We start from the raw sequence: 22,891 nt of genomic DNA on the forward strand, positions 1-22,891 counted from the left end.
GAATCCAGAAGCAACACTCCACATGTTTGGGCAAATGGGTTCCAAGGATCCAGATAGTAGTCGGAGCAGGATACAATGAAAAATCACCGTGCAGAGGTGTCGTGGTCTGTGCATTCACAGAGTAGGGGTGGGTAAAGACGGCAAGTAACAGATCCAAAGATTCGTCTGTCTTTGGCCAGCACACCTTGCCCTGCGAGGTAAGGGACTACATCTCCCAGGATGCAATCCAAAAGCTGTTATCTGGAACGGCCAATGACAGCTAAGGGCGTGGCCAACCCTTAACCAAAGGCTTCGCCTGCGTGGGCTGGCTCAGGTTTCCCTTTGAAACAGGTCTGCAGATAAGCTGGCCACTGTTCAGTGGGCCCCACACAGTTGTTGGGTGGGCTGGAGCGGGTTCTCAGATGTGCCCAGCTTCCAACTCCAGATCCACATCAACCCAGGGAAATGCCAGCTAGGTGTAGCACCTAGATTTTTGGTTTTTTTTTCTCGAAACAGGGTTTCTCTGTAGCTACGGAGCCTGGCCTGGAACTAGCTCTTGTAGACCAGGCTGGCCTCGAACTCACAAAGATCCGCCTGTCTCTGCCTCCCGAGTGCTGGGATTAAAGGCGTGCGCCACCACCGCCCGGCTGTAGCACCTAGATTTATGTGTAGACCAAGTGGACTGGCTACTCTTGAGCCTACGGTTGGATATTTATTCGTAACAATTAGCAGCCCATACACAACACCTCTAGAGCAGAGGCTGTGAGTCCACAAGATCCTGTAGCTCTCTGCGGCGCCGGCTCCCAGCTCCGCCGGGTCCTGTCTTCACTGTTGACTCTGTGTAGGCAGGTACCGCGGGGGCATCTGAGTACGGGCTAGCCACAGAGCAGTAGGCCAGTTCTCTACCTGGAATGACTGCAAGTGCTAGATTGTCCCTCCTGGCCAGCTGTACCTCCACATAGGACCACCAACCAGGATGAAAGCAGGGCGAGGGCCAGGTGCTCAGGGGAGGAAGAGGGTTGGGACGTGTCTGGATAAAGAAATGGATGACCCTGAATCAGCGCTATGAGGAGGCAGTGTCCGTAACTGCGAGCGTCCCTGAATAGGGCAGACACCCAAGGCTGCGCGTTCTTCAGCACAAAAGCTACACCAGGGTACAAGGAACTTAACTCCACAGGAAGGCTAAAGCCCTACCCGGGCCTGGAGCCACCTAGGTGAAGAAAGGCTCCTGGGCCCTGGGCCCCAATGCCAAGCAAAGGGTCCCTGGTCATCACTGAGGTTGTGTATGCAGGCAATAAGCCCTTTCCTAGTGGAGGAATAATAATTCCCCTTTAGGGGTAAGGATGGGTCTCTTTCCCCAGCAGAAACAGGGTTAGGCCAGCTCCCAAGGCCACAGTTGGATGTTGGGAGAGTGCCCTAGGCTGCAGATCTGATTTTCTGGAAAAGATGGCACCCCACCTCTCCTGCATGCACCAGTAGCCCCAAACCATCTAGGTATATGGGGGCTGAGCTCATGGAGTCTAGAAAGGAGGCTGGGGCCACTGCCTCTGGAGGAGCAGGGAACTGGGGGCACAGCCCCTAGGGTATACGGGTCTTTCAAAGTCCCCCGAGTTTCAGGTTCAGCTGATGTATACACGGTGGAAGTCATGGGCACCAAAGGCTGCGTTGCACTTGGGACACTTCCTCTGGCGGGCCTCATAGCGGCCACGCACGCACTCGAAGCAGAATACGTGGAAGCATTTGGTCAGCACCGCGTCCTTCTTGCGGGTGTTGCAGCAGGGGCAGGTCAAGCGAGCCTGGAGCAAACAGAGGCAGCAGGGTTAGAGCAGCTCCGACAGTGCCCGCGCTCCAGGCTAAGTCCACCCAGTGGCAGCTGCTTCTAACTCAGACCAGAATCCTGAAGGTGGGAGCCGGTACAGTATGAAGGAGGAGACAGGCTCAGAGGTCAAACATTCAAAGAAGGTGGCTCACATAGCAGCCCCCAGCCTTGGGGGACCGAGGCCAGAACAGAGCTGCAGTTTCTAGGTCAGCCTGGGCAAAACCCTGCTTTGAACACAAGACAAAACCAACCAACCAACCAAAAACAAAAATCCCAAACAGAAAGCAAATCACACTAGCAATCCCCAGAGCAGCTGGCTTCCTAAGGACAGGGACCCAGGCTCAGCTCTTCCATCTCTTGCTCTATCTGCTTTTTCAGGCACAATCCCTACTGGTCTACCCCGAAGTCACTGCTGAATGCGGTAGAATCATGAGAAACTATTTCTACACTCAGTTAGACCTACCCTGGTGTGACCCCCAAGATCCTGCTGTGGATGGAGCGTCTCTTAGCCTAACCCTCCCTGTAACTACCATTACGAGGCCTCGCCTTCCGCTCCAGCCAGTCACTACCTGGTGTCCGCACTGTGGGGCATGTGTCTGGTCTGTCTGGAGTTCCAGCTAGCGAACTCCACTTCCTCAGATGACTGTTTCTCAGTCTCTCAGGACTCTGCACCAGCACCAGAAAACCTTTCAAGGCTGTCATGGCTACCTTTCCCTACCCCCCACCTCCAAGGCACAGCGGCTACAAAGGAATACCTTGTTGCTGACTCTGTCACCTCCTCCACTCGGTGGCCCAGAGTTCAGGTGGTCTGACACCCTTGTTCCACCCAAGTCCACCAAGCCCTCGGGGCTGCACACGGCTCAGTTCCTTTTTCTTCCTCACCTGCTCCCTCCCATGGCCACTTTCTCCCTACCCGTCGACATCACTTCTGCCTGAGATTCCCAAAGAGAGAAGAATGTCCCCTGCTCTTCCTCAAAGGGCAGCCAGAGGCCTGTGTGGCTTCCGACTCTGCTGCAGCTGCAGCCCCACAGAGATCACTGCTCTCCAGCCCAGCCTCTGCCTCGGGTGCTTTTCCAGCCCCCACGAGGGCCAAGAGGCATCGTGTTCTCACCTCCCTGAAACCATCCCACAGCCTATTCCTAATCCACTGAAGAGTGCTGTCTACCTAGTTTCGCTATCCGGAATCCGAGCCTCCCTGGAGTCCCTCTTCCTTCATTCTAATCACATGACCCATCCCTGAGTCCTAAGTGCTGGCTTAGCAGATCTCTCTCTGTCTCTGGTGCCTTCCTTAGCTGAGTGTTAATTCCTGACCCAGTGAGCACACTGCTCCAACAACTCCCCTGCCCCACCCCCACTCCATGCAGCTGCTGTTAGTCCCACACCTGACCACTCTCTTGAATAAAGACCTTTGAGGGCGTTGAGGATGTGGCTTAATGGTGACACATGAGCTCAGCCTGTGGAAGGCCCTAGATCTAATCCTGGCCGCACAATGCTCCTCCACCTCCCTAGACTTGACAAACAGAACCCCTACTCTGCTTACAGGCTCCAAGCCTGCTTCTGGGCTCCGCTGCTGGTCACTGACCTCTGCTCCAACCACAAGGCTCTACTTGGGGTCTTTCCTTTCACAGAAGCTCTCTCAGTCCCATCCTAGCTTTGGGTCAACTCTGGGTGACAGTTCCCACCCCAGGGCTATTCTGGAGACTCCCCTTGGGTTCTTACCTGCCTCTGACCTCCTTGTCACTGAGATGGCAGCATTACTGTCAGTTAACTGTGGGGTCAGGGCATGATCCCTCCCCGCCACACTGCATATATACAACCAATGCCCGGCCAGTTGTCTGACTCCACAGTTAGTGTCTTCTGCTGTCCTACCTTATTTTCGAGCCCCAGAGACTACCCAACTCTCGCCAGCCATCACCACATCCCACCTTGTACTCCTTGATCTCCTCCTGCAGGATCTCATCAGCATCAGCATAAACCTCCACCTTCCTCTGTTTCTCTAGTTTACGCCGCAGCCGGGAAATGTCCTCCTAGAGCAGCAGAGCGCAGGCTAAGAAACCGCATGCCTGTATGCCTCCCGCACCGGGAACCCATGGGCCCTCCCTGGGCACATACCTGAGCCCTCTTGAGATTGAAGCTCTCTTTCTCCCGGGCAGCCCGGCTCTCTGCCAGGCATGGCTGAATCTCTCGCAGTCGAGTCTGTACGTGCTCCAACTGCACCTTCAGGTCCTCAGCCAATTGGGCTGCTTCTACAGCCTGAGGTGGGCGGGAGAGGAAGGGGAGGACTGTATGCCCAAACCTGGGTCTATAGTCCATGGGTGCTTCTGTCAAACATCCCATGGAGCTGACCCGCAGGTCCTTACTGCCCATGGTGGCCTCCACCAGGCTCTTCTCTCCGTTGCTATCTACGACTCTAACACGCTCGCTCTCCCCTGGGATGCAGCTCTAAAGTCCCCAAGGAGCACTAGTATTTGTTCACACAGCCCTAGCTCCTTTCATCAAACTGGACCGAGTGTAGTGGCGTGTATTTGTTATTCCAGCAGTTCGGGGGCTAAGGCAGGAGGATCACCGAGAGCTCAAGGCCAGCATGGAATACAGCAAGAACTTGTTTTAAAAAGGAAGAGTTTGGTGTGGCAGTGCGTGCCTTTAATCCCAGCGCTTGGGAAGCAGAGTTCTCAAAATTTAAAGGTCAACCTGGTCTATAGAGCGAGCTCAACAACAGCCAGGACTAACAACATAGACAGATTCTGTCTCAGCATAAAGCCTAGCATGTAATTGGGACATAAAAATCCTGTGCTGGGCTTATAGGCCACATTTTATAGAGCATCACGCTCAGTTTATACAGCGCTAGAAACTGAGCCCAGAGCCTATGTGTGCTAAGACCACAGTCCACTCACTGAGTACAGCATCAGCCCACTCTCTTATGTGCAATGTAAAACCTGCACTCTTAGCACCTGGAAGCCTGAGGCAGGACAATGAGGATCAAGAGTTCAACCTGGGCTCAGTGGTTAAGGACACTTGCAGTTCTGGCAGGGGACCTGGTCTCAGTTCCCAGCGCCCACACAGTGGCTCACAGCCATCTCTAACTCCAGATCAGATCGAGGATACATGATGCCCTCTTCTGGCCTCTTAAGGGCACCAGGCACAAAGACATACAAGCAGGCAAAATATTGATATGCATAAAATAAAAATAAGTAAATCTAAAAAAACTGGTTGTGGTGGTGTGTGTCTTTGTGCTCAGTACTCAGGAGGCAGAACTCTGTGAGTCTGAGGCCAGAGGCTTGTTCTACATGAGTTGCAAGACAGCAGGGGTTAAATAGAAAGCCCCTGTCTCAAGACAAATAAACACACAGAGTTCAATTCTATCATAGTCCACACAGTGAGAAAATAAAAACAAGCAAACTATCAAGAAAGCACTACAGGGCTGGCTGAACAGATGCCTTAGGGGAAGGGGTCGCAGGCAGAGGATCTGAGTTTGATTCCCAGAACCCACACTTAAAAAGAACAGAAAACGACTACATAGTAGCAACCACCATCTCTATTTGACAGCTACCCAATGACCTCTCAATTTTACTTATTTAATTATTTACTTAGTTTTTGAGACTGGGTTTCTCTGTGTACTGTGACAGAGTTCCTGGCTGTCCTAGAACTCACTTTCGTAGACCAGGCCGGCCTTGAACGCAATTGTTTTTGTTTTTTTTTTTTTTTTGGTTTTTCGAGACAGGGTTTCTCTGTGGTTTTGGAGCCTGTCCTGGAACTAGCTCTTGTAGACCAGGCTGGTCTCGAACTCACAGAGATCCGCCTGCCTCTGCCTCCCAAGTGCTGGGATTAAAGGCGTGCGCCACCACCGCCCGGCCGAACGCAATTGTTTTTTAATGACTTTATTGGGTACATGTGTGTCGGTATACATGGCATGCCACACCTGTGGAATTCAGAGGGCAACTTTTGAGAGTTGTTTCTCTCCTTCTACCACGCAGATCCCAGGGATCCAATTGGGGTCGTCAGGGTTAGAGCCACTCTGCATGTCCACATGAGTGCTCCTAGCCTTGCCGTCACGATCCTGACGTGGATCTCAATTCCAGTGTTGTTTTTTCCTGAACTCCCTCAGTTAGGAGACAGGGTAACGAATAATTCTGGTTGGGCTAAAGAGACTGACTGAATAAAAGAGCTTGCTGCTCTTGCAGAGGCCCCGAGTTTGGTTCCCAGCACCCACACGGCAGCTTACACCTGTCTATAACCAACTCTTATCTAGCAGATCCAACACTATCGTCTGGTCTCCTGAACACACATGCACACAGACATACACAGAAATTAAAAACAAAAACAACCTCCCACAAAGAAAAACCACTCTGATAGGATTACTGTTGAGTTTAAAACAGGACCAAAAGGAGCTGGGGAGTTGGCTTAGTGGGTGAAATGCGGGCAAATGGAGATATGAGGACCTGAACTCGATTCCCAGACGATCCATGTAAAAACCGAGTGCATGCCTGTAATTCCGTGGAGACAGGCAGAGCCCAGGGATTCACACACTAGCCAACTTGCCTAGCTACAACGGAAAGCACCAAGTTCAATGAGAGACCCTGCTTCAAAACCAAGGCAGAGAAGCAACTAAGAATGATATCCTGACAACAATCTCTGTCCCTCAAGGGAGAGTGGTGTGCGCGCACATGCGATCATGTCAAGTACTGAGTACAAGGCCCGATACACAGTAAACATATACTTGGTGAGCTGTGAGCTGTTCAGAAAGCAGAGCCAGGCTTCACCCTGGGTCACCTATGTCACGATTGCAAGCAGAGCTGGGGAATCACATGAACCGATCGCACAAGCTGCCAAGCCCAAAGGCCCCGTCCTACCTTCCTTTTATTAAGCTCCAGGGCCTGGCTGCGCAATGTCAGCTCCTTCTCTACACCACCAAGGCTGCCCTGCAGGGCCCGCTCCTTCTCCTCAAGCTTCTGCACCGTCAGCAGCTGGGCATCCACCTGAGACTTGAGGCCAAGAACCTGCTCGCCCAACTCATCCTTCTCCTCTCGGAGCAGCTTGTGAATCTGGTTGGCCTTGATCCGCTCTGACATGAGCTTAAAGTTGGCGTCATCCTTTTCCCGCAGCTGCTGCAGCAGTCGCCCGTTCTGCTCCTGCATGTCTTCAAAAGCCTGCCCGGTCACATCCATCTCTGACAGCAGTGCCTCCTCCTCCTGCAAGTGGGAAAGGAAGGTGGCAAGTGGCAGATTAACTCCCAAGAAAATAGTATGTACCCAGACCAAAATGTCATACACTAAAGGCACATAATGGAGGGTTAAGGGAATCCCAGGATTTAGAAGAAAGGAGACCACAGGGAACGTCACCTGCTTGGTGGCACCCAGCTTGCGCTGCAGGTGTTCAATCTGCTCCTCCGCCTGCCGGATTCGCCGCAGGGCATCCTCATCTGCAATCTTCTTGCTCTCTCTTCGATCTCTTTCCTCCAGTTCTCGGATGCGGCCCCGAAGCTCATCCACCTGCACCCACAGGAGGGAAGCCCTCAAACACTGGTTCGCACAGCAACATCACTACTAGCTTGCTTTGCAGAGTGAGAGAATAAGAAAAGAAGCAAGCTTGTTGACCCAAGGCGCTGAAGTCCCTGGGCGAGACTCTGCGTGCCCCACCTGCCCGTACCTCAGCCTTGGCCTTCCGCTCAGCTGCCATGAGCTGCACCTTATCTCGCTGCTCCTTGGGCGCTGACTTGTACATGTCCAACAGCAGCTTCATCTCCTTCTGGCTTTCTTGGGCCTTCCTAGGGAAGGGTACAGGAGGGAGCTTAGTAAGATGCGCTGAAAGCTCCGTGACGGGGAGGAGACAGCAACAGGTCCTCACTTGAGCTCTGCTCGGAGACCCTTGAGCAGTTCTGACTCTTTCCTCTTGGCTTCCTCCACCTTGGCCTTTTCTCGATCAGCCCTGGAGAGAGCTGAGGCTACAGGTGGGGGCCCCAGGCCAGGCCCTTCCCGTTCCCGAAGTTCTCGCTTGGGTCTGGCCTCGGGTTCTCGGCCCCGGGAGGGCAAGCCCTGGGTCCCAGTGGCTTGGGCCTGGGCATCATCTTCAGAGGAGACCAGCTCCTCCTTCTTCACGGAAGCAGCAGCAGAGATAGTTCCAGGTACTGAAGCTGTCTCCTTTTTGCTGTCAGGGGTACCTCCGGGACCTGGTCCACCATCTTCTTTCCCTGGGGCTAGGGCATTGAGGCCAGGGTCATCTGGGTGGCTCAGGTTGGGGATGCAATGGGAAGAGCCACTGGCCTGGGCCCGGAGCTGTAAAGACAGAGAAAAATAGGAATTTTTCTCTCAGTGAGCCAGTGTTCACTGAGGTCTAGTGAAGGCTTTTCCCAGGCAGGTCCTTCTCCTCACTTTGCCAATCTCAGCCTGTACTTCTCGAAGTTTCCGCTTGTATCTCTGGGCATCCCCTTTCAGCTGGTGATTGTGGTTCTGAAGACTGCTGATCAGGTGGCGCATCTCACGGTTGATGGGCCCTGAAAATGGCACGAAGTGGGTCTGTAGGACCCCCCCAACTCTCCAGCTCCCCGAAGGGAGAGGACCGGAGCCAGAGCCAACACTCCATTGTACAGATGGGAAATCAAGCCTCAGAGAGGCTGGAGAGATGGTTCAATGGTCAAGAGCACTGGCTGCTCTTCCAGAGGACCCAGGTTAAATTCCCAGCACCCACACAGCAGCTCACAATTGTCTGTAACTCCAGTTCCAGGTGACCTGGTGCCGTCTGGCCTCTGTGAGAACCAGGCACAAATGCATGAGGTGCACAGACAGGCAAACAAAACACTCATACACATAAACATTAATCTTTTTAAATCTGTAAAATTTACGTGTGTGGGTAGCTTACTTACATGTATGTCTGTGCATCATGTATGTGCAGTGTAGTACAACCAGAGCCAGAAAAGGGTGTTGGGTCACTGGGAATTGTGGGTACTGGAATCAAATCTGGTTCCTCTGGAACAGCAGTTAGTTCCCCCATTTAAAAAATTTTCTGTTTCGCCGGGCGGTGGTGGCGCACGCCTTTAATCCCAGCACTCGGGAGGCAGAGGTAGGCGGATCTCTGTGAGTTCGAGACCAGCCTGGTCTACAAGAGCTAGTTCCAGGACAGGCTCCAAAACCACAGAGAAACCCTGTCTAGAAAAACCAAAAAAAAAAAAAAAAAAAAAAATTTCTGCAGACGGGGTTCTCTGTATCCCTGGCTGTCCTGGGACTCGCTCTGTAGACCAGGCTGGCCTCACAGATTTGCCTGCCTCTTCTCCCGAGTGCTGGGATTAAAGGTGTGCACCGCCTGGCTGCAGTCAGTGTTCGTAACCACTGAGCCACCTCTCCAGCTCAAAGAGAAAACAATACTTTTTAAAAATTTTTTTTTTTTTTTGGTTTTTCGAGTCAGGGTTTCTCTGTGGTTTTGGAGCCTGTCCTGGAACTAGCTCTTGTAGACCAGGCTGGTCTCGAACTCACAGAGATCCGCCTACCTCTGCCTCCCGAGTGCTGGGATTAAAGGCGTGCGCCACCACCGCCCGGCTTAAAAAAATATTTTTATTTTATGTGTTTTGCCTTTGTATCCTGCCTGGCCTGGAACTCAGAGAGATCCTCCTGCCTCTGCCTCCTGAGTACTAGGATTCAAGGCGTGTGTACCATGCTGGGTTCCTGCTTCACTCTTATAAGAATCTGATTTTATTTTTCCTTCATTGTCTATCACCTCTCTACTGGACTCATTGCACAACAGCAGAGATTCTTTGTTTTGTTTATTAGCAAACCCCCAAAACCCAGAATTGAGTGTGGCTCACAGGGAGTACTCAATAAATCTGTGAGATGAATCTCTTGAATAGAGGTCAGAACTGCTCACAGTCGGGTGGTACCTGCTCAGCTACCACCCCAGATCTGGATAAGCAGCCGGAGGCTCCAGCAGCCTTCCATGCTCACCTCTGCCCACTCCCAGCACGTACCAGCCTGCTCGTTGGCCGCAAGGTTCTGTTCAAACTCAATGCGCAGCATCTCATACTCCTTGCGTACCTGGGCCAGGGTATCTTCCAACTGGATAACTTCGGTGCGCAGTTTCTTCTGCAGCCCCAGCTCATCACTCTGGTCGAGGCAGTAAAGATACACAACCCTATGAAAATCTTACCCTCATACTGGTGAAGAGACCTAATTTTTACTTATAAAGAAATAAAGCTGCCAGATGGTGATGACACACGCTTTTAATCCCAGTGCTTGGGAAGCAGAGGCAGGCAGAGTTCTGAGTCTGAGGCCAGCCTGGTCTACAGAGCAAGTTCCAGGACAGCCAGGAATACAAAAAGAAAAAAGAAATCAAGCTCACACTGGTTATCTAATCTTCTCATGTCTCCAGAGAAAAAGGGCTCCAGTGAATGAACGTTCAACAGATAAATACACAAAGCATCATGGTGTATGACTCTAATCCCAGCACTGGGGAAGCAACGGCTTGTGGATGTCTTGCACTAGAGGCCAGCCTAGTCTATATAGCGAGTCCCAGGCCACTTAAGACTGCATACTGACGCCTTGATAGATGGCTGTCAGTGGTTAAAGAGGTCTTGCTACTCATGCAAAGGACCTGCCCTCACATGTCAGCTCACAACCCTCTATAATGCTAGTTCAGGGGATGCAACACCCTCTTCTGGTCTCTGCAGGCACTAGGCAAACCGTGCTGCACATGAACATATGCAAGCAACTCTTTTTTTTTTTTTTTTTTTTTTATTATGTATACAATATTCTGTCTGTGTGTATGCCTGCAGGCCAGAAGTGGGCACCAGCCCTCATTACAGATGGTTGTGAGCCACCATGTGGTTGCTGGGATTTGAACTCAGGACCTTTGGAAGAGCAGGCAATGCTCTTAACCTCTGAGCCATCTCACCAGCCCAAGCACAACTCTTATACTCAAGAATAAAACTGTGAAAAAGGAGGAGGCACTGGGGAGATTGCTCAGTTGTTAAGAACACGGGCTGCTCTTACAGAGGACCTAGGTTGAATTCCCAGGACCCACATGGTGGTTTACAACCATCTGTAACTCCAGTTCCAGGGGATCTGATGCTCTTTTTGGCCTCAGCAGACACCAGGCACACAGGTGGTGCACAGATGAACATGCAGGCAAATACCCATAAATATAAGAACTTTAAATGATACAAACATATATATATATACACACACACACACACACATACATACATACAGAACATGGTTGGCTTTTTTGTCTGGCTTTCTTTTTGGTTGTTTTTTGCATTTTTGAGACATGGTTTCTCTGTATAACAGCCCAGGCTGGGGCTGGAAAGATGGCTCAGAGGTTAAGAGCACTGGCTGCTCTTCCAGAGGTCCTGAGTTCAATTCCCAGCAACCACATGGTGGCTCACAACCATCTGTAATGAGATCTGGTGCCCAATTCTGGCGTGCAGGGAAACATGTTGACAGAACACTGCATACATAATAAATTAAAAAAAAAAAAAAAAAAGCCCAGGCTGTCCTGGAACTTGCTTTGCAGACCAGGCTGGCCTTGAATTCATAGAGATTTGCTTGCCTCTGCCTCCTGAGTGCTGGGATTAAAGATGTGCACCACTATCACCTGGCTGTTTTTGTTTTTTAAATAAGAACTAATACGTGTATGCAATCCTTTTTCCAAGTCCTAAAATTTTTGGCGCTAACATTCTTTGTGGAAATCCACTCCATTCCTTCCAAAGTTAGTGTGACTGAAGACAGAACTATGCTGTGTTCATTCGCATCGCCATGCAGAGCTGCTGCTGTGCACCTGGAGCGCGCACAGTGGAGCCTGGATTCCGCAGCCTTCTGTGCATCTCCACCACTTCTCTTAGAGAAAATGGAAAACTTGACTGGAGATGAATAATTGTACAATGCCATTACCAGAAAGCGTCCTTCTCATTAACACTGGCTTCTGGAGGCAGAGGTGCTGCAGGAGCTGAGAACAAGCTCTTTCCTGTGTGAGGTTGATCCAATGCCCACAGCTAACTGTCCAGGCTGCATACCACTTGCTATCAGAACCAGATGTGTGGAAAAAAGAAAACAAACCCAGTTTCTTTCTATAGTCGCTAAAGCAGTGTGGTCTTAATGGGCTTGTATTTTAGTCTGTGTTAGTTCATATCTGATTATTAAAGAAACAGTAAGTCAGTTAGGCGGTGGTGGCACACGGCTTTAATCCCAGCACTCGGAGGCAGAGACAGGTGGATCTCTGTGAGTTCAAGGCCAGCCTGGTCTATAGAGTGAGTTCCAGGAAAGCCAGGGCTACACAGAGAAACCCTGTCTCAAAAGGAAGAGAAAGAGTAATGCTCCAGCAGCAAGGGCTCAGATCCCGTCTCATCTCAGCATTCCTGTGATTTCAGTGTTGTCTCGCCTCGGTCTTACAGAACACAGGTGGTGGACAGAATGGTACTTTTAAAAATACGTTGTAAAATAATAGAGCTAATGATTAAAATTGGAACAAAAATGAAGATATCCATTCCCCAGTCTCACCTCTGGCCAGGGAAGAATCTATGCCTGAAGGACTCTTAGCAGGTGCAAAGGAGACATGGAGCTCGGGACTGTCTTGGCTCTAAAAGTCAGTTCTCACCCCCAGGCCGCTCATCCCAAGACCATACCTCCATATGCTCGATGTGTCTCAAGTGGGAGTTCTTGGAGGCCAGCAGCAGCCCCCGGGCCTCATCCAGCTGCGTCTTCACTTGCAAAGACTCATTGTAGAGGAGTGAAAACTGGGCCTGCAGCATGCGGTACTCCCCTGTCTCTCGAACTACCTCCTCGGGAAGACTCCGCAGGGCCACCTGAGGAGAAGTCGCCCAACAGGGTCGTATTAGCCCCAGCACCCGAGGCTCAGTCCATGCCCTTTCAGTCCTGACCCCAGCCTACCTTCAGACGTTCGTTGGTCCGAACAGCCCCCTGAAGCTCAGCCTGAAGCTTCTCTAGTTCTGCCATGCGGCTATTGGCCAATTCCTGATTTTCTTCCAGCTCTGCGTTCAACATCTCAAACTAAGGAGTGGAAGGGGCTGTGGTAGGCAAGACCAGGATGGGCAGTGTTCCCCAAAAGTCCACCGTGCACTCCTCCCAAGCTCCCCTGTGCACAGCACTGGCAGAAACCCCCAGGCCAAGGGTTTTCCTAAGGCACTAGGGAACGGGAGAAAATCAGTTCTGCCCAGGAACATCTTTCTTGTACCTTTTCTTTGTGCTTCTAATTACCTACTTATGTACTATTTATTACACGGAGGCTGTCCCGAATAGACCCTAACTCCCATGGAAGCTTTATTGCTCCCCAGTACAAAACAGAGTTGAGTTTATTAAACTGATTTAAAGCTAGGTACAGTGGTCCAAAGCCTATAATCTCAACTCTCGGGAGACAAAAGAAGAAGAGTCAGTCACCCTCAGCTACACATTGAGTTTGAGGCCAGTTTGGCCTACATCATGAGACTCTGCCTCAAAAACAAAGACACGAAACCTAAAAGGATTGCAAACCCAGACTGAAGCCCAGCATCGAGGTGGAATGTGCTCAAGAGAACAGAGCACACCCAAGTATCCACATCGGCATCTCAAGAGAAAGACAACTAAAGCTCGGGTTTTCATTCATACTCTTCAGTTTGCCTGGTTCCTAGCATTTAAATTCTGGAATTATTTAATAAAGAAGTATATAAATAAAAGAAAACTATGCAGCAATTTCAGGAAACAGACTCAGCTACAGATGTTCACCCTTAGGGAATGTCAAAGGCTGGACTGAGGGGCTAAGAACTGGGAGGAATGCAGATGCTCACCTTCTGCATGCTAAGTGTGATCTGGCCTCCCTGGAAACCTGAGGAGCTCCCAGACACGTAGTAGCCAGAGTTGAGCTGCAGAGAAAACAGACACAATGGATGTGGGGGGCAGAAGCTAGGGCCCCAGGCACTCGATTTGGCTCCACCCGCTCCCGTACCTGCTCCAAGGCCTCTGCCAAGTGCTTGTTGAGCTTCTGTTCCCGCTTGCGCAGCTTCTCGATGTCCCACTGCAGGTCCTCCACCGTTGTCTCCATCTCCAGGACCTTGGTCTCTGTTGATGTCACTTTATCTTGGAGCTCAGAGTACTGGGGGCAATGCAAAGTGACTTGGTTTCCTGAGATCCTTAGATGGCAAACCCAAACCCTGCCCAAATTCTAACTGCATCCAAAAGCCCGATTCCCACCTCCAGTGAGATGCGATGGTGCTTCTCTTGCAGCTGGGTGGCCAAGTCCTGTAGTCGACGGTTCTCTCTGCCCAGCTCCCGGGTGCGCACCCGTGCCACCTCCCCAGGGGCCTCACTGTCCCCTAGGAATGCAGAGCCCAGATGAGAGTCAAGCCCTGGATAACCAAGTGTTAAACTAATCCTGGAGTTTATGTGCGGGCGTGATCACCTGCGGTCTCACCACTTGCTGAGACAAACCCAGGAGACTGAAGCTAGCTCAGAGAAGGAACCGTTCCAGCCAAACGGCTGGTGCTAGGTAGGGAGAACTAAGGGTGGGAGAAAGAAGCCTGCTGTCACAGAAAGCTGGGCACGCACTCGCCTCTCAGTCCAGTGGAGCAATAGCTCCCTCTGAGATTTGTACAGTGCTGCAGAGAGCCCTTTCCCTGGAAGGGTGCGACCCCCCACAAAACCAGCAGTTCCTGCAGACATCTCTCTGGAGTCCCAATTCAGGAATCAAAGCTCGAGTCCTCATCTGGAACTAAGTTGTTCCAACAAGAACAAGGCTGATTATTCACTGGGAACTCTGATCTCCAGAAATTACTGAGATTAGGGAGGGGGCCTCCTCGAGATGCAGGTGGGGAGTGGCCTTCTCTAGGACCGCATCTGAAGAACTCACCCCGGCTGTATACTCGCTGGCAGAGTTCTTCCACCTGACGCTGTAGGCGGTCCGAGGCCTCTACCACCCGAGACACGGCAGCCTTGGAGAACTCCATGCGTCCCTGCAGCTGCAGCTCCACCTCTTCACTGCTGCTGGCACCCAGCGCCACCACAAAAGCCAAGGCTGGCTCACTGAGAGGGGTTCGAAACTGCATTGGCAGGGGTTCTGGAAGGGACAGACAACCCCCATAGGAATAAAGGCAGCAGTGACCAGCAAACTGCACCAAGTCCCAGATGAGGTCTTTACTCCCAGGGGCTAACCTAGTTAGGACAGCCTGCAGTGTACTCTAGTCCTCCTGACAGGGAGATACCGAAAATTTATTTACTTTCTTTTTATTTGTTTATTTATTTGTTCGAGACAGGATTTCTCTGTAGCTTTGGAGCCTGACTTGTAACTAGCTCTTGTAGACCAGGCTGGCCTTGAACTCACAGAGATTCGCCCGCCTCTGCCTTCTGAGTGCTGGGATTAAAGGCGTGCGCTACCACCGCCCAGCCGAGATACCTAAAATTTAAATAACAAATTTTCTTTTATTTTTATTTTTTATTTTTTGAGAGAGAACAAAATCTTATTATATAGCTCTGGCCTCACTCAAACACACAGAGATCCAGCTGCCTCTGAGCCCAGCCACTGGAATTAAAGGCGGGCACCAAGCCTAACAACAGCTAATTTTCCTAAAGATCACCAGTATCACATCCTCAGAGAAATCCCCTTTCCCTTCCCAACCTAAAGTAGAACCCAGTCTTCCACAACATTTATTTCTTTTCAGCATTCTGAATACTTTTTATTTGGGAAAAAAAAAAAAATGAAATCGATGCCCTGGCAATGCTGAAGCACGCATGGGCAGTCTTTACGGCTGTTCTGTTGAACTTGTCCGTACTGGGCTTCATGGTCTACTTACTATAGTTTATGTAGTTCCCTTTATGGCAAGCATATACTTCTTTCTGCTTACTTCTGATCCCTCTAAACCCATAATTACTACAGAGTACTTATTTTTATTTTATATTTTAATTTTTATACCTATGATGTGTTTAAGATTGCCAAGGACAAGTGTCCAGTTCAGTTTTGTTTTGTTTTTTTAAACAGAGTGGTGGCGCACACCTTTAATTCTAGCACTCAGGAGGCAGAGGCAAGAGGATCTCTGAGTTTGAGGCCAGCCTGGTCTACAGATGGAGTGACATAGACTCTGCCTCAAAAGACCATAAATAAATAAATAAATAGACAAACAAACAATAGAGAGCCCCTAGAGTGCTTGGATTATGAAAATTCAGGTAGATTCCAAAATTTTGTTCCTATTCACCATAATGTTTTTGAGACAGAGTCTCACTATGTAGCTATATGACCACGACTGGCCTGGAACTCTAGAAGAGAGCCACCAGCTTCTGTACACCACTTGGCTAGGTGCTATGCCTTTAATCCCAGCACACAGGAGACAGAGGTAGGCAGATCTCTGTGAGTTCAAGACTAACCTGGTCTATAAGAGCTAGTTCCAGGACAGCTAGGGCTCTTACACATAGAAACCCTGTTTCGAAAAACAAAACACAACAAACAAAAAAAGGTGTGTACCATCACATCTGGTATGAATTCTACTTTTAAACAGTTGTGGGGGTCGGGGGTAGGCATTTCAGGGACCAACGTCAAAGCCACCTCCTCCTCGAGACTTTTCTCAGAAATTAAGGTCCCCAGGGCTCTGATCCTACCCCTCAGATCTGATGTCCCTGGGTCTGTTGGAGGGATCACATCGTGGGTTAGCCCCTCCTGGCACCCAGGCGCCTCTGCTCCTGAAGACAGCGCCCTCTGGAGCTCGTGACACCTGAGAAGAGCTTCTACAGTTTCATCCAGCTGAAAGAAGAAAGCAACGAAGAGGTTATGAACGCTTCGGTGCCTTTCCCAACCGGGCGGTTTTCGGGTACCCACCTGGGCCCAGTAGCGGTTGACGATGAGGAGCGTGGCGTCATCAGTGGCCTGCCTCTTTTCCAGTTTCTCAATCCTCTCCCGGAGCTCGTCCTCACAGGCTTGCCGCTGCTCCAGCCGCTCTGCCAGCTTCTTGTTCTTGAACTGCAGTACCTTGGAATCCATCTCCTCCTACCGCGGAGGAAGAGGAGTGTCAGACAGGGTCTTTTTTTTTTTTTTTTTTTTTTTGGTTTTTCGAGACAGGGTTTCTCTGTGGTTTTGGAGCCTGTCAGACAGGGTCTTGAACCATCACAGAGACAAGGGAAGATAAGTAGATTGAAAGGGAGGCATATACGAAGTCTAGCTACCAGTGACATTTATAAAGACTCGGGCACATACAGAAAAAATATTTTGGTCATGAGTGCTTCTCATTCTGTTTCTACCACTATCTTTTTCTAACTGAAGTTTTTGATAAATCGCAGGACTGATGGGAACACATTTAAGCATTGAGTGGAAGGAAAGAACGACTCTACAAAGTTGTCCTCTGCTCACACACGCGCCATGGCACGCCCACCTCCCACCCCCCGTTTTGTGTATATACACACGTGCACACACAAGATTCTGAACGCTTTGGACTGACGCCAAACGTGACCTTAGCCAAAGCCCACCAACCGTGGAAGAGATGCCCCCAAGACGAATGGGCTCGATCAGAGTGGTCGTGGTCTTCTCCTCGCGGTTCAGCTTCTTCTCTGGGGGTCCTGAGCCCCCGTCGCCGGCGGCGCGCTTGTTGCTGAGGCCAGACATAGCGGCGGTGGCGGCGGGGCAGCTCGGGGCTCTCCGGGGCCGACAGGCGGGCGGAGGCAGCACTTCCGTCACCTGCAGAAAACAGAGCGCAGAGCTATGGAGGCGCCCGGAGCCCCGGAGCCCCGAGCGTCCCGCTGGACACACCTGCCGGACCCCGCCCCCGCTGGCCCAGTGTCCGCACCCACGGTAGGGTCAGCCGAGCGCCACCATCTTGGACTCCACCGGACGTCACCGGCCGCCAGACGCACAGCGCAGGCGTCAGAGCAGCTCCGGATGTGGAGAAACTTATTTCCTGTTTCTATTGGAGGTTCTTGGTTCCGCCTCTTGAGTCTTTTAGGTTTCTTTCGCGATCGATTGTATATCTCTCAATGATTGGCCAGTAGACTGTTCCCATAGTTACTGACACCGCAGTTGCACTTTGCAGCCCAGGAGATGGAGAGGTGGACCTGCAATTGGAGCCTTTACTGCCATCCAGGAGCCCGGGTTCACGACAGTCTGTAACTCCAGATCCAGGTGATCCGTCGCCCTCTTCTGGCCTCCGTAGACATCCGCGAACGTCCTGCGCACGCGCACCCGCACAGGAACACACGCACGCGAACACGCGCGCACGCGAACACGCGTGCGCGCACACACACACACAAATTTCTTTTTAATTCAATATTTAAAAACAGCGATCCCCCATAAGCAACTTTGAAGAGGCACGTGCAACTTATTACGCATGCGCTCTATCTTCTCAATGATTGGCGTGTGCTTGTACTTTCTACTTTCCTTAACAACGGTCACCGGGGAGACTAGATTGGGAAGACGCCCACTGCCGATTGGCTGCCTCTGTCTTCATCGCCGGCGGAGAACCACTAGAAGGGACAGGTCCGGGCATTGCAGTGGTAGAGCTGGCTGTCCCAGAGCCCGGACGGGAGAGCGCTTGACAAGTGGCTCAGAAGGACAAAGAGATGATCAGCCCCCAGTCCAGCCAGAACCTGGGAGTTAAGATGCAGCCGGAATCTGAACAGCTCCCCCAAATGCAGCAGGAACTGGAGAGGTGTCCCAGCTCGGTGGGTGAACTGGCCATGAGAACTGAAACAGACGTGATGACTGAGTCTGACGCAGTGGCCACCACCTCTGTGGAAGTGGCTGAAGATCCCGGAGCCAACTTGTTCCCGGTGAGGGCCGGACAGAGTTGTCCACTTAGTGAATATTTATAAAAGAGTTCCCGGTAAGGCGCCGCCAGTCATTACATTTACCAACGTTCGAGACATTTCTGGAGTTGCCTTGTTAATAGGCTACTAAATAGTATTTAGAGCCCTCCAAAACCCAGTCTCGCCCCCTTTACTATACATAAAATTATAGCGTCCTCAGATCTGCTAGGCATTCACGACGGACCAGGACGAGGAGCCACATACTGTAATAGCTCTTCTTCCCGTTATCTGTTTTCTCTCCACAGCCACCACTACCCCAGCCCCGGATCTGTATGTGGTGAGTGTGGAGAGCCCTGGGGGAAAATTACAGTTCTCATTTGTATTATTCCTTTAAGGTCTCCCCAACAGTCTTGTCCAGCAGCCAGGGCACCCCAATTTTACAGATGAAGAGACTGAGCTGAGCGATGCTCAAGGTGACCAAGTCACCGGTGTTCCGGGCTCCTCAGTCCAGAGTGGCGGAGTGAGAAGACAGACAGGACGGAGGATGCAAACAGGGTAGAGCGCTGTGCAGGTTGATGCCAAGACCGGGGGACTTCATCATGATCACACACAGCAACACAAGAATTCACGTTTTTTTTTTTTTTCTTTCTTTCTTTCTTTTCCGAGACAGAGCTACTCTGTAGCTTTGGAGCTTGTCCTGGACCTTGCTTTGTAGACCAGGCTGATCTCAAACTCAGAGATCCACCTGTCTCTGCCTTCTGAGTGCTGGAATTAAAGGCATGCACCCCCACCACCCAGCAAATTCAAGTTTTCTGATCATTAGATTTATAAATAAAAGGTCTCCTGAGGGTTCATCTAGAGTCTAGATCCTAGACCACGACAGTCCTCATTTACAGTGGAAGTGAGGCCCACAAAAATGTCTTGCCAAAGGGTATATAGTATGTTAGTTAAGCCTCAAGTCCTGATTCCCAGTCCGATGCCCCATCAGGAAGTTACACGAGCCATCAATGATTTGTCTCATCCTTTCCTGACAGGAAATACCTGGACCTCCATTCTATGCACAGACTGGAGAAGGCAGCCACTGTGGAAGAGATGAGAGAGTATGGGTTTGTGTTGGGAGAGACAGGACCCTTGGGAGGGAAGACACAGAGTGAGTGTCAGGTGACAGAGACGGAGAGGAGGCTGTGTCTAGGGCTGCAGAGGCAGCTCAGTGGTTAAGAGCACTGGCCGTTCTTGTAAAGGACCCAGGTTCGGTTCCCAGCACCCACATGGTCTGTAATTCCAGTTCCCAAGGATCGAACATCCTCTACTGGGCTCCCTGGCACCAAACAAATACGTAGTACACAATACACACGCAGACAAAATACCCATCCCCATATAATAGAAATAAACCCTAAGGGGAGGGTGGGGAGCACTCACAGCCTTACTCATTCCTTCCTCTCCACCCCAAGGGTGCTAGCTGAGCTCCTGGAGCTTGGCTATCCTGAACAGAGCCTACGGGATGCTATTATCTTGGACCTCTTTTCCTACGCACTCATCTTCTGCCGCCAGCAGGGCTTTTCACTAGAGCAGACATCAGCAGCTTGTGCCTTGCTCCAAGATCTTCACAAGGCCTGTATTGGTGAGAGGGAGGCAGCCACCAAGAAGCTTTGAGCCCCAGGAGAGAAGGCTGGGCTAGCACAAGTGGCTGTGGGAAGCAGAAGCAGGGAGACCGCCATCTGGGATTTTTGTCTCATCATAACTAGTATCGTGGCACCACATTCTCATCACCTTTGAAATCTGTTTCCTTATCAGTAGATGAAACACGTGGTACTGATGATATGGGTCTGTTCTAAGAAAGAGATAAATAGGGGGTTGGGGATATAGCCCAGTTAGGAGAACCCTTATCTCGTATACACAAAACCCTGGGTCCAATCCCAGCACCGTCGAAGTCAGGATTACACACCTCTCATCCCAGCACTGGGAAGTAGAGGCAGGAGAATCAGAAGTTCAAGGTCATCCTCAGCTCAAGGCTGTCCTGGGCAACAGGAGACCCTATCTCAAGAACAGAGTAGCCTTCCTGCTTGTGGTATGGTGGACCCAAGCCTGAAACCCCTGTGCTCAGAGGCCGAGGCAGGAGCAATGTCATTAGTTTGAGGCTGGCTTGAGTTACACAGTGCATTTCAGTCTAGTCTAAATGAATGAAATGCTGTCCCAGAAACAAAACTAAACCTCGGGAGGGAGGGAAGGACCTTGTCTGTCTTGTTCAGTGCCCAGGGAAGTGTACAGTGAGAACAAGCCAGGCCTTACTGGGGTAGGAAGGGCTTGACTGCCGCTCCTGGTTTCCTTCCAGCCACCCCTTTGGGCAATGTGGAGGAATGTTACCGCTACTTTACCAGTGTTCTCTTTTGCCACGGAGTCAGGGTAAGATCTAGCCCAAATTCCTATTCTCTTCCACCACTGTCCTCTCCTCTGAAGGCCCCCTGAGGTCTGTCCTGATTCTAGAGAGCTGAGCTTCTGGAGGCTGCCAGGGTGCTAACTCCTAATTGCCGTCACAGCGGCCCCCATTCAGCATCGACCTCTTTAAGGAGGAACAGCTGCTGGCACTGGCAGACTATGTGGTCAACACCTACTTCCGCCACTTCAAGCTCTACAAATATGTCTTCACACCCCAGGTACTGTGTACAGGCAGCGAGGCCACCTGTCTCCACCTTCCTCTTACAATAGGTGCTGTCTTCTCAGCCTCCTTCTTCCTGTGTTTCCCCAGGTTCGGCTGGACCTATCTTTGACTTACATGGGGCTACAGCTACCTAAGCCAGAGGGTAAGATGGGCACAGATGAGCCAGGCTGATACTAGGCCAGGGCTGGGACTAAGGCCTCTTCCCGCTTCTGGCTTGCAGAGAAAGAGGGCGAGGAGGCAGTGGAACAAGCAGCTACTCCACAGGAGCAAGAACCAGAAACTGAGATCCAGCCAGAGCAACAGCCAAGTGAGCACTGTCAGGGGCTGAGGTGCCCTGGGAGCCCCGGGACTCCATCAAAATTGAATGAAGGGTTTGAGTCTATTTGAGTCTTGTGTCCCCCACTCTTCCCCCCTGCTGATTTATTTTGTTTTGTAATAATGGGGAACAAAATGAGCGGTATTTGCATACGCTTTCACCACTAACTGTATCCTCAGCCCACACCCCACCCTTTGTCGAGACAGGGTCTATTAGTCCTGCCTGTTCTGGAACTTACATAGCCACGCTGGCCTCAAACTCCTAGAGATCCTCCTGCCTCTCAACTGCTGAGCCGTTTCTCCAGTCCCTTGTTTTATTGGAGACAGAATGAGAGTGTGTGGAACCCAGAGAATTTGGGAGTCAGTTCTTCCACCGTCATGTGGGTTCTGAGGCTCGAACCCAGGTTGGCAGGCTTGCACAGCAAGCTCTTTTACCCACTGAACCACCCACCAACGCTTGTTTTATTTAATTTTTTTTGAAACAAGGTCTTGCTGTGTAGCCCAGGCTGGCTGTGAACTAATGATCCCTCTGTCCAGCCTGAGTAATGGGGTTTGTAGAGAGCTCCACCATATGCAGCTTAGGACTTAGTTTTAGTTCTAGTGTCCCCTAAAATTTTTTCAGATTTATTTATTTTATTTGTTTGGGAGTTTTGCTTACATGTTTATCTGTGCACCACATGTGTGCAGTACCCAGAGGTCAGAAGAGGTCTGAATGCCCTGGTTGTGAGCACCATGTGGGTGCTGAGAACTGAACCCAGATTCTGTGGAAGAGCAGTTAGTCCCTTTAACCACTGAGCCATTTCTCCGGCCCTATGTCCCCTCTCTATATAATTCCTTATACAAAAGTCCAGACAACAGTGGGGTGTTGCTATGCATAGGAAAGGTGGCCCCTGAAAGAGAGCAATGGGGGAGTGGTTGACAAAGGCAAGTACAGCTCTGGTAGTACTAGGTCCCAGGAGGCCCGGTTTTAAACACGCTGCTGTGCCTATTAACTCAAATCTATAGTCACGGAACTGCTATCATCCATGTTTTTCATTAAGAAGCTGATGGATGGGCTGCCTGATGTCAGACGAAAGTAGTCAGGATCTGAATCCAGAAAGTGTAGTTTGGCCACTCTGCCCAGCCGTCTGTCTCAGAGCGACGCTGACAGTTCCTAAGTTACAGGGCCACTCTGCCCAGCTCATCCCAGATTTCCCACCTCTCCTGTCCTTCTTCTCTCCCCGTAGGCGAGGTGTGCATCCTTCAAACTTACATCAAGACGCAGCTGAGCAAGGAGCTGAGGCAGCTGCAGCAGCTGGTGGAGGAGCGGCTCAAGGAGAGCGAGGAAAGGCTGAGCAGCAAACTGGCTGCCCTGGAGCGGCCCTACCAGGCACCTCCCAGCAAAGGCAAGACCAAGACCAAGTGATCCCCAGCATCTTCTCCAAT

The 22,891-nt window shown here is 51.0% G+C and overlaps 2 protein-coding genes across 2 annotated transcripts; one reads left to right on the top strand and one right to left on the bottom strand.

Annotated features, from left to right (window-relative positions):
• Positions 1-679: 679 nt before the first annotated feature.
• On the bottom strand, positions 680-17,810 carry Rnf40 (ring finger protein 40). The gene is made up of 19 exons (XM_057777021.1): positions 17,538-17,810; positions 17,225-17,428; positions 16,577-16,744; positions 16,360-16,501; positions 14,621-14,827; positions 13,966-14,087; positions 13,721-13,867; positions 13,563-13,637; positions 12,670-12,789; positions 12,405-12,584; positions 9,753-9,888; positions 8,167-8,288; positions 7,643-8,070; positions 7,445-7,562; positions 7,138-7,287; positions 6,649-6,987; positions 3,911-4,051; positions 3,724-3,825; positions 680-1,775 (listed from the first exon to the last, which is right to left on the bottom strand). The coding sequence occupies exons 2-19, from the start codon at positions 17,354-17,356 to the stop codon at positions 1,599-1,601; spliced, it is 3,006 nt and encodes a 1,001-aa protein (XP_057633004.1). The 5' UTR covers positions 17,357-17,428; positions 17,538-17,810; the 3' UTR covers positions 680-1,598.
• A 38-nt stretch (positions 17,811-17,848) lies between these two features.
• Cfap119 (cilia and flagella associated protein 119) lies at positions 17,849-22,886 on the top strand. Its single transcript, XM_057777027.1, has 9 exons — positions 17,849-18,516; positions 18,798-18,829; positions 19,527-19,592; positions 19,944-20,113; positions 20,825-20,895; positions 21,030-21,146; positions 21,239-21,293; positions 21,372-21,458; positions 22,693-22,886. The coding sequence occupies exons 1-9, from the start codon at positions 18,307-18,309 to the stop codon at positions 22,869-22,871; spliced, it is 987 nt and encodes a 328-aa protein (XP_057633010.1). The 5' UTR covers positions 17,849-18,306; the 3' UTR covers positions 22,872-22,886.
• The last annotated feature ends 5 nt before the right edge of the window (positions 22,887-22,891 follow it).

This window comes from Chionomys nivalis, chromosome 8 (genome assembly GCF_950005125.1).
Source record: "Chionomys nivalis chromosome 8, mChiNiv1.1, whole genome shotgun sequence".
NCBI classification, from domain to species: domain Eukaryota; kingdom Metazoa; phylum Chordata; class Mammalia; order Rodentia; family Cricetidae; genus Chionomys; species Chionomys nivalis.

Bases quoted from the DNA above. Each gene is read 5' to 3' on its own strand.
- Rnf40 (XM_057777021.1), bottom strand. From the start codon at position 17,356: ATGTCTGGCCTCAGCAACAAGCGCGCCGCCGGCGACGGGGGCTCAGGA. The intron at 9,889-12,404 runs GTATGGTCTTGG...TGCCTCGACCAG, and splicing joins GACACATCGAGCATATGGAG to AGTGATGAGCTGGGGCTGCA. The intron at 6,988-7,137 runs GTGACGTTCCCT...TCCCACTTGCAG, and splicing joins AGCTGGGTGCCACCAAGCAG to GAGGAGGAGGCACTGCTGTC.
- Cfap119 (XM_057777027.1), top strand. From the start codon at position 18,307: ATGATCAGCCCCCAGTCCAGCCAGAACCTGGGAGTTAAGATGCAGCCG. The intron at 18,517-18,797 runs GTGAGGGCCGGA...TTCTCTCCACAG, and splicing joins CCGGAGCCAACTTGTTCCCG to CCACCACTACCCCAGCCCCG. The intron at 18,830-19,526 runs GTGAGTGTGGAG...CTTTCCTGACAG, and splicing joins CAGCCCCGGATCTGTATGTG to GAAATACCTGGACCTCCATT.